Raw genomic sequence first — 14,709 nt, 5'->3', positions numbered from 1 at the left:
TGTGGCTGGGGCTGCAGATTTCAGACGCCCACAGCTCCACTGGGAGGGGCAGGAAGCGAAGGATCCCTCCGCCCGGCCCACTCATCCTCTGGAATGTGTCACCCAGGGCAGGGCTGGGTGGGGACTCGGGGAGCAGCGCCCTGGCCTCCGGGCTGAGGGGACCAGGCTGCATCTCAGGCACGACGGGTCCTGGTCATGCCGGGTCCCCCCCACAACCCCCACCACCAAGCCCACCCAGGCGGCCTCCCATTAGCTGCGGGGCTGGGATCCGCCCCTCGGTGCCACCTGGGCCCTGCCCGCTGTGCTCCAGGATCACTTCCTTCCTGTGACCTTCAACCTGAGGTTGCAAACTGGTGGCTGCTGCACTGGATTTGGCCCAAGGTGTGTCTTGTTTGAGTAGCGTGTGTTTATCTACAAACGTCTTTAAGTAGTTGCCAACAGATTTCACTTGAAAGCCCGTATTTCTGGTTTCTTTTGAAAATGAAGATTTAACAAATGGGGCCTGTATTCCTGCGTGGCATAAATCAGCTGCAGGGGAGTAGGGGTAGGGGCAGCCTCCCTGCAAGGGGCCCAGGCCCTATCATGTTCTGCAAGCCCCATGGGTGCCCTCATTGATGGCTGTCAGCCTGAGAGGGGCCCCTGGGCCTCATATCCTTGAGCACCCACTCTTTGAGTACCTACCCCTGAGCACCCAGCCCCCTGAGCACCCAGCACCCCAAGGACCCAACCACCTGAGCACCCATCCCCCTGAGCACCCAGCACCCCAAGGACCCAACCACCTGAGCACCCATACCCCTGAGCACCCAACCCCAAGCACCCATCCCCCTGAGCACCCAGCCCCCCGAGCACGCAGCACCCTGAGCACCCAACCCCCTGAGCACCCACCCCAAGCACCCAGCACCCTGAACACCCAGCACCCCAAGCACCCAGCCCCCTGAGCACCCACCCCCGAGCACCCATCCCCCAAGCACCCATCCCCCCAAGCACCCATCCCTGAGCACCCAACCCCAAGCACCCAGCACCCCAAGCACCCATCCTCCTGAGCACCCATACCCGAGCACCCAACCCCAAGCACCCACCCCCCCTGAGCATCCAGCACCCTGAGCATCCAGCCCCCCGAGCACCCAGCCCCCCAAGCACCCAGCCCCCTGAGCACCCAGCACCCCAAGCACCCAATCCCTTGAGCACCCACCCCCGAGCACCCAGCACCCTGAACACCCAGCACCCCGAGCACCCACCCCCGAGCACCCATCTCCCCGAGAACCCATCCCTGAGCAACCATCCCCCTGAGCACCAGCCCCTGAGCACCTATCCCCCGAGCACCCAACCCCCTGAGCACCAGCCCCCGAGCACCTATCCCCCGAGCACCCAACCCCCTGAGCACCCAGCACCCTGAGCACCCAACCCTGAGAGCTCACCCCTGTGGAGGGTGGGGACACCCTGTAAGCCATAAGGAGACCCCCACACGGAAGGGGTGGAGGGAAGGGCCTCGGCAGGCACTCAGCCCCGGGTCGACATCAGGAAGACGCAGAGGCTGCCGCCTGTCCTGCCTCCCCCCGAGGCGGCACCTGCTCGGACGAGTCCCCCACCCCCTCCCCGGGACAGGGCCCCGTGTGGAGCTGCCCGGCCGGCACTGGGGCAGAACTGAGAGGAGCCTGAGGTGGGGAGCCCGGGTCACGGTCCTACGGGGTGGGGGACATCGGGACGGGCGGTACCTATTGTCAGCTGGTTCTTTTCCACGGGGGTCAGGCTGAACACGTCGGGGTCTTCACCAGCATCCGTTTTATAGAAGGTTTCAATGTCGATGGAGAATTTCTCCACGAAAGGGCAAGTGAACCTGTAAGGAAAGGAAGGCACCTCAAGGACCCTCTGGGTGCTGTGCTTGAGGAGGGGAAGCTGCCTGGACCTGCTGGGGGTGGAGACAGGCCCACATTTGGGGGCTCTGATCCAGAACCTCAGGGGACAGCCAGGCCAGGTCAGGGAGGGGAGGGTTTGCTGCAGGCAGCGCCCAGTCCCTTGGCGTCTTCCGGAAGCCGGGCGTCCACACCCCATGCGTAAGCACTGGGGCCGGTGTGGGCAGGCGTGGACTCGGGCTGACCGGGCTAGATCTGAACCCGGCACTGGAAGTGAGGTCCAGGGACAGGGGTGTCACCCCCCTCTCTTGAAGGGGGGTGGGCTCAGAGGGGGACAGTGTCGCTGGAAGAGGATTAACCCCCCCTGGACCCTCCAGCCTGCTCTGGGCCTCTCTAGACCAGGGGAACGGCCACCCCCCAGGGACTTGCTCCCCACCCTGCACCTGCTCAGCACCTGGGCCAGGTGGAGCCCACCTGTGCCAGCCCCTGGGCATTTGGTGATGCCCTGAGGATGGGGGTGGGGTGCAGAATGGGCTGTCACAAAACCTTTCAGAGGCGGGAGGTCCGAGTTGGAGGGGCCTCTGGCTGTGCGGAGCCCCCATGGGCCCTCAGTTCCCGTTTCTCCCCAGTAGGCCGCTGGGCCGAGCTCTCCATGAACATGAAATGACCCTGCACCCCGGAGCCCTCCCCGGTGGCTGAGCCCTGGCCTCCCGCCCTCCCTGGGGTGCAGGACACCCACCTGGTGCGGGTGTAGGGGTAGGCGTTCCAGGACTCCTCCACCACGCGCAGCGCCGCTTTGGGCAGGATGGAGCGGAACCAGCCCGGGATGTGCATGCCCACATGGTACACCTTGTGCGTGTACTGCCCGGAGCCGCCCGGGCCGTCCGTGTAGGGCCGGTTCTCCAGGATCTCCACACCACTGCCCTCGCCGTGCGTCTCGTTGCGGCTCTTCTTCTGCGGGGATAAAGTGTGCGGCTGTGGGGGGAGCAGCACCCTCGGCAGAGGAGTGGGCTCCACAGGGGCTCTGGCTGGCGTGCCTGGTGTCCCCTGTCTCCCTCTCGGGACCCCCCCCCCCATGTCCCGGACCCAGGCCCAGAAGCTCCGGGCCTCACGCGGGGAGCTGAAGGGGCCGCAGGCCCAGCACAGCATCGCCAACTCCTGTGCTCCAATCCCTTCTGTCCCAGGGCACAGGAGGAGGGTCGACCATCGTTTAACCATCACTTTCCCCCTGGCACCAAGGACTCAGGTCCCGGTTCTGCTGTGCAAACCTGCGGTGGGACCCTGGAGAAGCCACTCGCGTCTCTGGGCCTCAGTGGGAGGGAGTGGGTCGAGATGGTTTCTGAGTTCCTGCTAATTCTGCTCTCCACTAGAGAGCACCCCCACTGCCCTCAGAGCTGGGCCGGGAGGGCTCAGGCGAGGGCTTTGAGAGGTTGGCAGGGGTAGTAGGAAGGCAGCAAAAGGAAGGAGCAGCGAAACGGCCACAGGGTCCCCCAGGAGGGCACAGAGGCCCTGAAGGAAGGAGAAAGGGGTGGCAGGGGAGGACTCACAGACGACGGCAGGAGACGGGCCGCCCCGTCCCAGGCAGAAAGCCCCGCAGGAGGCAGGCCCTGGGGAGGCCTGGGCTCCTGCTCCTCAACACGCTTAGACGTCCAAGAGCCCCGACTGGACCCCCAGATTCAACAACCAAAACCCCAGCTGGCTTTTTTTTTTTTTTTTTTTGCAGAAATTAACACGCTGATCCTAAAATCCATATGGAAGTGTCAGGTACCCCAAATAACCAAAACAATCTTGAAAAAGAACAAAGTTGGAGGACTCATATTTCCCAATTTCAGAATTTACTACGAAGCTTCAGTAATCAAGATAGCCTGGTTCAGGCATAACGACAGACATAAACACCAATGGAATAGAATTGAGAGTCCAGAAATAAACCCACATATCCATGGCAAAGTGATTTTCTACAAGGGTGCCAAGCACATTCAGTGGGGGAAAGGATGAGCTCTTCAACAAACGGTGCTGGACAGCCATATGCAAAGAAAAAAAAAAAAAAAGATGGATTCTCACACCGTAGACAAAAATCATCTCAAAATGGGCCAACAACCTAAATATGAGTTAAAACCACTGAACTCATAGAAGAAAGCAAAGGGAAAAATCTTTATGACCTTGGATTTGGCAGTGGATTCTTAGATATGACACCAAAAGCACGAGCAACAAAATAAAAAATAAATTTGACTTCATCAAAATAAAAACTTTTGGGCAGCAAAGGACATTATACAGAAAGGGAAAAAAACTACAGAATGGGAGAAAATATTTGAAATCCATGTATCTGATAAGGATTTAATATCCAGAATATGTAAAAAATTCTTAAAACAAAAAGACAAAAGACCCAATTAAAAAAAAAGGGCAAGGAATGTGCACAGACATTTCTCCAAAGAAGATATGATCAGTCAATAAGCACATGAAAAGATGCTCAACATGATTAGCCATTAGGGAAAGACAAATCAAAACCACAATGAGACACCACTTCACACCCAGTTGGATGGCATTTAAAAAATGGAAAATAACAAGTGCTGGTGGGGATGTGGAGAAATAGGAACCTTAATGCACTGTTGGGAATGTAAAATGGTGCAGCTGATGTGGAAACAGTGTGCAATTCCTCAAGAAGTTTAACACAGAACTACCATAACCCGGCAATCCCACTTCCAGGTTTATACCCCAAATCAGGCATCTGTACACCAATGTTCATTGCAGTATTATTCACAATAGACAAAAGGTAGAAGCAAACAAAAATGTCTATCAGGAGATGAACGGGTAAATAAAAGGTGATACAGCCATACAAGGGAATATTAGCCATAAAAAGGAAGTTCTGATACATGATACTACACGGATGAACCTTGAAAACATCATATTGAGTGAAAGAAGCCAGACACAAAGGGACAGATATTGTATGATTCCAGTTATATGAAACAACTAGAATATACAAATGTATAGAGACAGAATGTGGGATACAGATTGCAAGGGGCAGAGGGGGGTGGGTGAGGAATGGGGAGTGTGATGTTAGCCTCATGTGTCAACTTGGCCAGGTGGTGGTGCCCAGGTGTCTGGTTAAGCAAGCACTGGCCTAACCGTTACTGCAAGGACATTTGTGGCTGCTTAATAAACCAGGAGGCTGGGTTATTAAATCATCAGTCAATCGACGGCAGCCGTGATTGATTACATCAATAAAGGGCATGTCTTCCACAATGAGAGAATCCAGTCTGCTGGATATAATCCAATCAGTTGAAGATTTTCAAGGGAGAAAGAGTGAGAAACTTCTTTGGCTGGCCAGCGTCTCCCGAGGAGTTCACCAAACACCTTCATTGGAGTTGCCAGTTTGCTGTGGGCCCTACGGAATTTGAACTCATGCATCCCCACAGTTGTGAGAGACACTTTTATAAAATCTTATATTTACAGGTATCTCTTTTCTGGTTCTGTTTCCCTAGAGACCCCTAAGTAATACAGGGAGTTAATGCATAATGGGTGTAGGGTTTCTTTTTGGGGTGATGGGAACATTCTGGCAGTGGGTGATGGGTGAGGGTGGCCCGACACTGTGACTGTGATTAATGCTACTGGATTGTATGCTTGGGAATAGTTGAGATAGTAAAGGTTAGTTGTATATACGTTTCCACAATTTCAAAGAAATAAAAGAGTGACTAAAATAAGTGACGATGACAAGTGAATGCAATACATGATCTGGAACTGGATCTAATAATGGAAGAGAAAAGGCCCAAAAGGAAATTATTTCATATAAGAAAATATTGGAATACAGACTAGAGGCTTTGTATCAACATTAAATTTCTTGAACTGGATAACTGTACTTAATGTGGGTAATAAGTAAATATCCTGGTTCTTAGGAAATGTACATGGAAGTATTAAGTGTTCAAGGAATATGATGTTTACAAACTACTTTCAAATGTTTAGAAATAGATAACTGACAGATCGATGGATAGATGGATAAATAGATGGATGGATAGACTGATAACAGCAAATGTGGCAAAGTGTTAAAAGCTGGTGGATCTGGGTATCTTGGTGGTGGTGAGTTATGCTGGCATTCCTGTAATGGTTTTTGCAAATCTGAAATTATTTCAAAATAAAAAGTTTTCAAAAAATTCCAGATGCAAAAGGACAAATACTGTATGATTCTACTTATATGAAATATCTAGAATAAGCAAATTCATACAGATAGTAAGTAGATTAGAGGTTACTAGCAGCCATGGGAATGGGGAAGGGGAGTCACTGCACAGTGGGCTCAGGTTTTTGTTTGGGGTGATGAAAAAGTTTTGGTAATGGGTGGTGGTGACAGCAGTACAATATTGTAAATGTACTTAATGACACTGAACTGTAGGCTTAAAAATGGGATACTTTGTGTTATATATAGATTACCGCAATAAATAAATGAGAGAGAGAGAGAGAGAGAGGAATGACAACTCAATAGGATGGAAGAAAATATTTGCAAATCTGACAAAGGTCTCATATCCAGAATATATAAAGAACTCATAGAATTCAATAATAAAAAGACAACTCAATTTTTAAAAAAAGGCAAAAGACTCAAATAGACATTTCCCCAAAGAAGATATACAAGTGGCTGATAAGCACATGAAGAGATGCTCAGCATCATTAGCTCTTAGGGAAATGCAGTGACATGCCACCTCGCACACCCTCGGAGGGCGATAATCAAGAAATTAGATGATGACAAGTGCTGGCGAGGACGTGGAGAAACCGGAACGCTCAGACACTGCCAGGAGGAGTGTAAAATGGTGCAGCAGCTGTGGAAAACAGTTTGGTAGTTCCTCAAAGGCTTAAAAAATGGAATTGCCACATAACCCAGGAATTCCAGTCCCAGGTTAATACCCCAAAGCCTTGAAAACACACATCTATAGAAAAACGCATACAAAGCTGCTCATAGCAGCATTATTCATAATGGCCCCAAAGTGAAACGACCCAAATGCCATTAACTGATGGATGGACAAATAACATATGGCCTATCCACACACTGGAGTATTGTTCAGTAATAAAAAGGAAGGAGGCGCTGAAACATGTTACCAACATGGACGAAACCTGAAAATATGACACTACGTGAAAGGAGCCAGACTCAAAGGCCTCATAGTACATGATTCCACTGATGTGAGTTATCCAGAAGAGGCCAATCTAGAAATAGATAGTAGAAGAGTAGCTGTCAGGGGTGGGGGGTGAGGGACTGAGGGTGATGGCCAAAGGGCATGGGGTTCATTGGGAGGTGATGAAAATGTTCCAAAATTGATTGTGGCGATGGTTGCACAACTACGTGAATACACTGAAAACCACTGAATTGTTCACTTTAAATGGGTGAACTGTGTGGTATGTGGATTATATCTCAATAAAGTTGTTAAAACACAAGTCCACAGTGTGACTGTGAAAGCCTTGTGGATCACACTCCCTTTATCTAGTATATGATGGATGAGTAGAAAAATGGGGACAAAAACTAAATGAAAAATAGGGTGAGATGGGGGGTTGATTTGGGTGTTCTTTTTTACTTTTATTTTTTATTCTTATTTTCATTATTTCTGCTACAAGGAAAATGTTTAAAAAATAGATTGGGGTGATGAATGCACAACTATATGATGGTGTTGTGAACAACTGTACACTTTGGATAACTGTATGGTATGTGACTATATCTCAATAAAATCAAATTAAAAAAAAACAAAAACAAGTCCACAGGTCAAGGTAGCCCAAGGGGAGTTTTTGGGGGTGCTGAGAATATTACCTGTTGATCTGGTGCTAGCTACCCAGGTATGTTCCCTTTATGCAAGTACATCCAGCAGGAACTTACGAATCGTATACTTTTCTGTATATATACCAAACTTGAATAAAAAGTAAAAAAAATCAGGAATGAAGCTGGGGGGAAATGTCAGTGGCTGCTGCTCTGAGCACCCGCTGATGAGGCCGCTGCCCAGCGCCGTATTTGAAACAAGTCCCAGCCTGCCTCGGTGAGGCGATTCTCGCCAGCTGGCCCGGCCTCCAGGAGTGAGTGGTGGCCCCCTGGGCCTCCAAGAGAGCAAGTCCCGGCAGGCAGAAGAGCTGAAGTTGGAGCAGCTCCAGAGAGATGGCTTCCCGCAGATTTCCCCACCCGGTGGCTGCACTGTGCAGGCCTGGCCCAGGGGGTCCGAGGGAGCAGCTGGCCGGGCCAGAAGGGGGGTCCGCTGTCCACAGAACCGCTCCTCAGGTCTACCCTGGGGGCAGTGGACACACTCCCCAGAGACCATCACACACCAGGGTGCGACTGGGGTGTCTGGGAAGGTGCCCTCCAGGGGAGCTACCTGAGGAGGAGGAGAAGGAGGAGGAGGAGGAGGAGGAGAGGTCCCCAGGCCGAGCAGGCAGGGGTTGGCGAGATGCTCGGGGGGTGTCGGGAGCGTGGCGGGGCGTGACAAGCCATGTGGAGTTGCTGGGTGAGGAGTGTGAGGTGGGGTGCAGAAAGCGGCCTGAGGTCCCCTCTGGGTTCCAGGAAGGCATCTGGAAGTGGTGAGGTGCACAGGTGCCCGTTGGTGGCAGGAGACTGCGGGGGCCTCCTCAGGAGGGTGGGCGCCGAGGGGCAGCCTCGGGCCAGGAGGCCAGCCCGACCACGGGGGCTCAGGGGAGTGTCCGGCCGTCCACAGCCCACACCCTGCTGCGTGAGGCCAGGTGTGTCCCTCTGCCGTGGGCCTCAGTTTCCCTTTATGTGAAATAAAAGGCTCAAATGAAATCAGTGGTGTCCAAACTGGTTCTGTGAGGAACCCCAGGGTTTTGCAGAAATCTCTCAGGGTTGGGTGCCTTGGCCCTGGGCTCTCAAGTCTCACTGCAGCTGGAGGTTTTACTTTTGGTGATTTCATCTGAAAAAGGGGTTCTGCTGTTTACATTAAAAAAAAAGAAAAAGACTTTTTTAGAAGTTTGACAACTGTGTCCTCTAGGGTTTGCTTTCACTTGGTTGCCTGTGATGGTGTGAGGTGCAGGTCAGTGAAATGGGGTTAAGGGCTGCTGAGTGATCAGAGATGCCCCCGGGAGGCCCCCCAGGAGGAAGTGACTCGGTGGTGGAGGGCTAAGGAACCCAGCCCCCCCAGGCTGCCATCCCTAAAGGACCTGCACTGCACAAGACACGGCGCTCGGCCCATCGACAGATGAGGACACAGAGGGTCAGAGAAGCCAGTGACGGCCAAGTCTCCAAGGGCAGAGCTGGTGAGCCTCCGGGCCTCCAGACCCCTCATCCGGTACCTTGAGTTGTTGTTTGGTTTGGTTTTGTTTAAAGCTTTTTCACTGAGGAGTTATATCCGAAGTTGGCACAAGCCAACTTATTCAGCTCGAAGAATTACCCACATATATTCACTCCTCTCCAAATCAAGACAGAAAATTCCCTGCACCCGAAGTCTCTCACGGGCTCCAGCCAGCACCCCACAAGAGACAACCCCCGTTCCAACTGCCAGCTCCGTGGGCTGACTTTGGCTGTTTCTGAGCTTCACGCGAATGGCGTCGTAGGGAACGTATTCCTCGTATCGGTTTGTTTTGCCCGTGTAGGTCACCTTGTTGGGGTGGTGGCACCAGCAGCTTGTTTTTCGTCACCGAATGCTGTCCCGCTGGCGGCCCCTTGCCACCTGGGTCTGCCGGCAGCTGGTGCCCAGAGCACGGTTCTCAGGAAGAGCTGCCGGTTGCTCCTGTCTGTGCCCCCTTCTGCGGGGTGTATTCGAGAAAGGCCTCCACCTGGGCTAGTGGATGTTGGTTCCTTTGGTTCTGGGGCTCCCTGGCCTTCTGTGGTGGGTGCTCGCCCACAGGAGTGGGGTTTCTCAGGCTGAGGCAGGAGGAGGCCCCAGCACTGGGAGCAGCAGTGCACACCTCCTGGGGGAAGCAGGCAGGAGAGGGACACAGGGGCTGCCACTGGGGGCAGCTGGAGGGAGCTGGTGGGGCCCAGGGATGGCAGCCAGCACTGTCCTTCCCTCCATGTCCCTGGGCAGCTGGGCACCTGGGCACCCCTCCCATGGGCTGGGACATGGCTAGGGCAGGGCTGGGGGACAGCAGGGGCGGCCTGCCCTCCCTGGGCCCAGACGTGCTCTGTGCTGATTGAACCGTGTAGACGCCCAAGGGTCCAAGCCAGAGGGATCCGAGTCTTGGCCAGGTGCGTCTGGGCAGCGAGCAGGCTGCCATCTGCCTCCTGGACCCCGAACACCTGGAGCAGGGCCTCCCTGAGGTGGGGGGGGGCATGGACTTTCCCTTCAGCTCTTGGGCTCCTGGGGAGATCGCAGAACACTGGCTCAGGGCACAGGCTCTGGAGCCCAAACAGCTGGCCTTAAAGCCCACTGTGGCCTCGTTCTCACCGTGTTTGCTTGGATACGTTACTCAACCCCTCTATCCCGTTTCCCCTCTGTGATCCCAGCATCAGCGTGAGCCAGGCAGTGTACGGGTGTGCGTGGCCGCAGGCCTTCCCTGGAGACTGGGGTGAGGACCGAGGCCTGGCAGCTCCTGGCCCCTGATGATCAGAGACCCGGGCATTGGGGCGGACGGGACACGGAGGCAGAGGGGGCCGGGCGGCACATTTCCCTGCCTGTCTTGTTTTCTAGTCCTGGATCAGTCACTGATGCTGGGGGTGGGAGGTCACTTCCACTCCCATCTCCGTGTCTCCAGCAGCCCCTAAGGTGAGGCCCCAAGTTCCCAGGGCAGAGGGGAGCCGCTTCACCTGGAGAGGAAAGTACCTCTCACTTCTACAAGGCCTGGCACCCTCAGAGACCCCAGGGCCTAAAACCCTGGCATGCAGAGCACTGGTGGGGCTGAGACTCAGAGAAGCCATGACAAGTCAAGCCACCATTACTGGATGTGGGTGCAGTCAGGAAGGAAGGCTTCCTGGAAGAGGAGGCCCCCAGCATGAGCAGGAGGCCCAGGGCAGGAGTGTACTGGCCCTGCTTCAGTCACAACATGCTCTTACACCTGCCTGTTCTCCCCTGCACCTCATGACAGTCCTGTGACTAGGCAGGAGTATGCTCCCATGTCACAGGTGGGGAAACTGAGGAAACTTGCTCACGGTGAAACCCCAGTCTCCCAGGCCAGAATGGATGTGGTACTGCTAAGAGGCAGACAGGAGCCGGCACTCTGCCCTGACTCACCCTAGAAACCTGTGCATGTCTCACACCTGCCTGCCCTACAGACAGGGAGCCAGGAGGGCAGGGCTCTGCAAGGAGTGATACCGAGGTGGCTCATCCAGCAGGAGTGAGGGGGTGGCTGTGCAGAAGGAAGGGGCGCTGGCCTGGGTTCTGCACCCAGACCCAGGGATGGGATGCATCCTGCCACCCAAGGCCAGACACACCCAGGCCTCTCCACCCAGGGCCCAGCCTGAACCAAGCCAGTCTCGCTCTGGTCTGCTCGCCTGGCTCCCCTGGCAGGGGAATGACTCAGCCTCCTGGCAGAACTAGCAGTTTCTCCATGACTGAGAGCCCCGATATCTCATTAAATCCTTAGCTAAGGTGGGCAGCCGAGGGAAGGGGAAACTCGGAGCAGCCCATCCTGCCACAGGTCCTGACCCCAGGATGGGAAACATGGAGAACATGGGTCTCGGGTCCTGGGCTTGATGTTGCACTCATGAGGCTGAGGGCTATGTCCCCATGCTGGTGCCAGGGGTATGTACACATTTTTGCAAATGAGTGTGCATGAATGTACATGTGTGCATGTGCATGCCAGAGTGTGAAGGTGCATGAAAGTGCACACATGTGAATTGCATGTGCATACATGTGCAATAGTGTATCCGTGTGTACATGCATGTGCGGGAGTCAAGGGTCTGCTGATCTAGGGCTCTTCTGGGTGCAGGAGGAGAGAGCAAGTGCAGAGCTGTTTCCAGAGAGAGTGTCTCCAGAAGAAAGAAACTTAGAACTGAAAATACCCTGACAAATACACCCTCGGGACACCTATTCATGGTTGGATGGGGAAACCAAGTCAGGAACGGGCAGCGACGTGTGCGAGGCCACACCACTGGGCAGAGGCAGCTGGGGAAGCAGTGGGGTTTTGGGCAGGACCCAAAGGCCACATGGTACACAAGCCCCTAGATGACACGGCTTTCTCACTGCTGGGTAAAAACAAGGCCTTCTAAATGTCACAGCTAAAACCGTAAGACTCTTAGAAGAAACTAAGTTGTAAATTTCTGTGGCTCAGGATTAGATAATGGTTTTTTGTATATGACACGAAGCACAAGCAACCACAACAAAAATAGATAACTTGCACTTCATCAAAATTAAAAATCTTTGTCCATCAAAGTACTCCATTAAGAATGGGAAAAGACAATCCACAGAATGGGAGAAAGTTCTTCTGGAAATCATATGTCTGATAAGGGACGTGTACCTAGAATATACAAAGAATAAAGAACGTGGCCCAACATTAAAAGGCAATTTAAAAATGGGTAAAGGATCTGAATAGATATTTCTCCAAAGATATACAAATGGCCAATAAGCACATGAAAAAATGCTCTACATCATTAGTCACTAGAAAAAGCAAATTTATCCACAATTAGATACCACTTCATACCAACTAGGATAGCCACTGTTTTAAAAATATGGAAAATAACAAGCACTGGCAAGGATGTGGAGAAAAAGGAACCCTCATACAGCTTGCTGAGAATGTAAAAAAAAACTTTTAACATATTCAAAGGGTTTTAGTTAAAGCAGTAGAAAGCAGTAGAAAGTGGACTTTGGAACACCAGTTTGGCGGTTTCTCAAAAGGTTAAACATAGAGTTGCCCTGTGGCCCAGCAATTCTACCCCCAGGCACGTGCCTGAGAACTGAAAATGTGTCCAGGAAAATGTGGTCAGGAATGTTTATGGAGCCATTCCCAACAGCCAACGAGAGGAGACGACCCCGACGGCCATCGGAGGGTGAATGGATAAACAGTGCAGCGCAACCACACAGCGGAATACCATTTGTCAGTAAAAAGAATGAAGTTTTGATACCTGCTCCAGTCTGGAAGACTCTCAAAATCTTGATGCTTCGTGAAAACAGCCAGACATAAAATGTCACATGATCCCATTTTTATGAAATGTCCTAAATAGGTGAGTCTATAGCGTCAGAAGGTGCATTCATGGCAGCCAGGGTCTGGGGTGTGCGTGTGTGTGAGACGGGCGGGACTGACAACTGAGGGGTGTAGGGCTTCTTTTGCAGATGCTGAAAATGTTCTAAAATTGACCTGTGGTGATAGTTGTACAACTCTGTATAAATAGACTGAAAACCACTGAACTGTACAATTTAAGGGTGAGTGGTACGGTATGTAACTTGCATCTCGAGAAAGCTGTTAGAAAACGAAATGAACCCCTCGTGTTCAATCAGAGGATGGAGAGGTCAAGCGTGGGACGTGGGCAGGGCCGGGTCCTCTTTGAGCCTCTCGCTGCCGTCACCGCCCTTCCTAGTCTCCCAAAGCTCAGGTTTCTGCCTCTGCACAAAACCTTATCTTCGAGGCTGGTGCTGGGACCTGAAGCTCAGTATCTGTTTCCATGGTGACGTGACGGCACCACCAAGGCCAGCTCGGTCAGCTCCCCGAGCAGCAGGTGCACGCACACACACACTGCCCCTACTTGCACACTCACCGGCACACAGACGCGCACGCAGGCAGAGCTGCTCTCAGTGCACAATCCCGCTGCCAACCCCTGCCTCACCACCAGGCACTGCCCTCCTGGGTACAAAGATGTGCTGTGCTTCCAAGGCCTGGAGCTGCTGTGCCCCCTTCAGAGAAAAGAAAGAGACCCTGGTTGAGGCTGCAAGTGGGGTCTGAGCAGGGAAGCACCATCCCTCTTGAAAAGGGCTGCAGAGAGCCTGGAATGCAGTCCGGACTCCAGGTGAAGGAGCTACCGTGGTAGCTCTCCTCAGGGCCCCTGTGAGCAACCTCTCCTCAAGCCACCGCGGCCTTCTGTGCCCACAGATACAGGATGCTGCCTCATGTGCCCGCGTCAGTGCTATGGGGCTCGCACGGGGGCAGCTGTCGGGGCAGGGCAGCCTCCCGGGGGCACACACACCCAGGGCGAGGCGCGGCCCGGGGCCCTGCCCACTTGCGAACCCCATCCCTGGGGCCTGGGGGCTGCATGGGAAGGGCAGAGCAAGCACAGAGCTACGGGGACGGGACCCTCTGAAAACAGGGGGCTCAGGGCGGGTGGGTGGAGCAGCAGTTCTGCGCCCCACTACAGCTGACCAAGAGGGGGCCACGCCACAGGAGGCCCGCGGGAGCCAGGATCAGTGTGGTCAGGGTCCTGGCCCAGCCGCCTCCCAACCGTGCACTCAGGGGACATCTGCTGAGCACGGCCAAGAGTGGGTGGCTCCCTTCAGCCACCACCACCTTCTTGCTTCGTGAGCTCCTTCCATCTTCCCAACAGCCTGGTGGAGTTGGGGCTATTGCAGGGGCCACTTCGGAAAGGACGGGGGCCGGCTCCTGGCTGTGCGGTCCAGCGGTGAAGCACGAGGAGTGGGAAATGGACCAAGCTCTCCTTAGTATTCTTCCCACAGAACCGCAGCTGCCTTCCTGGGAGGCCCGTCCACCCTGTAAGGCCCACTCGGAGTGCCTGTGCTCCCGGAGCACCTGCCCGCAGCCCGCAGCCGCGTGAGGTCACCTCGGCCGCCTCCCAGGCCCCCGTGCTCCCGCCTGCATCAGCTCCATTAGCATTGGCTGTAGATGCATTTATCTCCCCGCAGGAGCTCCCAGAGGGCAGGAAGTGTTTTTTCCTCCTGTCATTTCCCAGCCCTTAGGACAAGGGAGGGCAGAAACATTTGGTGAATTTAGCTTTTTTTTTTTTTTAAAGCAGCTTTATTGGGGTATGATCAACATAGAGTAAACTGCACATATGTAAAATGTATGA

General features: G+C 53.6%; 1 protein-coding gene across 1 annotated transcript in view; it reads right to left on the bottom strand.

The window, feature by feature from the left end:
• Nucleotides 1-14,709, bottom strand: part of PITPNM2 (phosphatidylinositol transfer protein membrane associated 2) — a 135,504-nt gene that overhangs the window by 24,357 nt on the left and 96,438 nt on the right. The window contains 2 exon segments of the mRNA XM_037816803.1: nucleotides 1,716-1,837; nucleotides 2,593-2,807. Of these exon segments, the coding sequence (XP_037672731.1) occupies nucleotides 1,716-1,837; nucleotides 2,593-2,807 (337 nt within the window).

The sequence above is a fragment of the Choloepus didactylus genome, chromosome 23 (genome assembly GCF_015220235.1).
Source record: "Choloepus didactylus isolate mChoDid1 chromosome 23, mChoDid1.pri, whole genome shotgun sequence".
NCBI lineage: Eukaryota > Metazoa > Chordata > Mammalia > Pilosa > Megalonychidae > Choloepus > Choloepus didactylus.
This window is presented reverse-complemented; position numbering and strand designations above follow the sequence as displayed.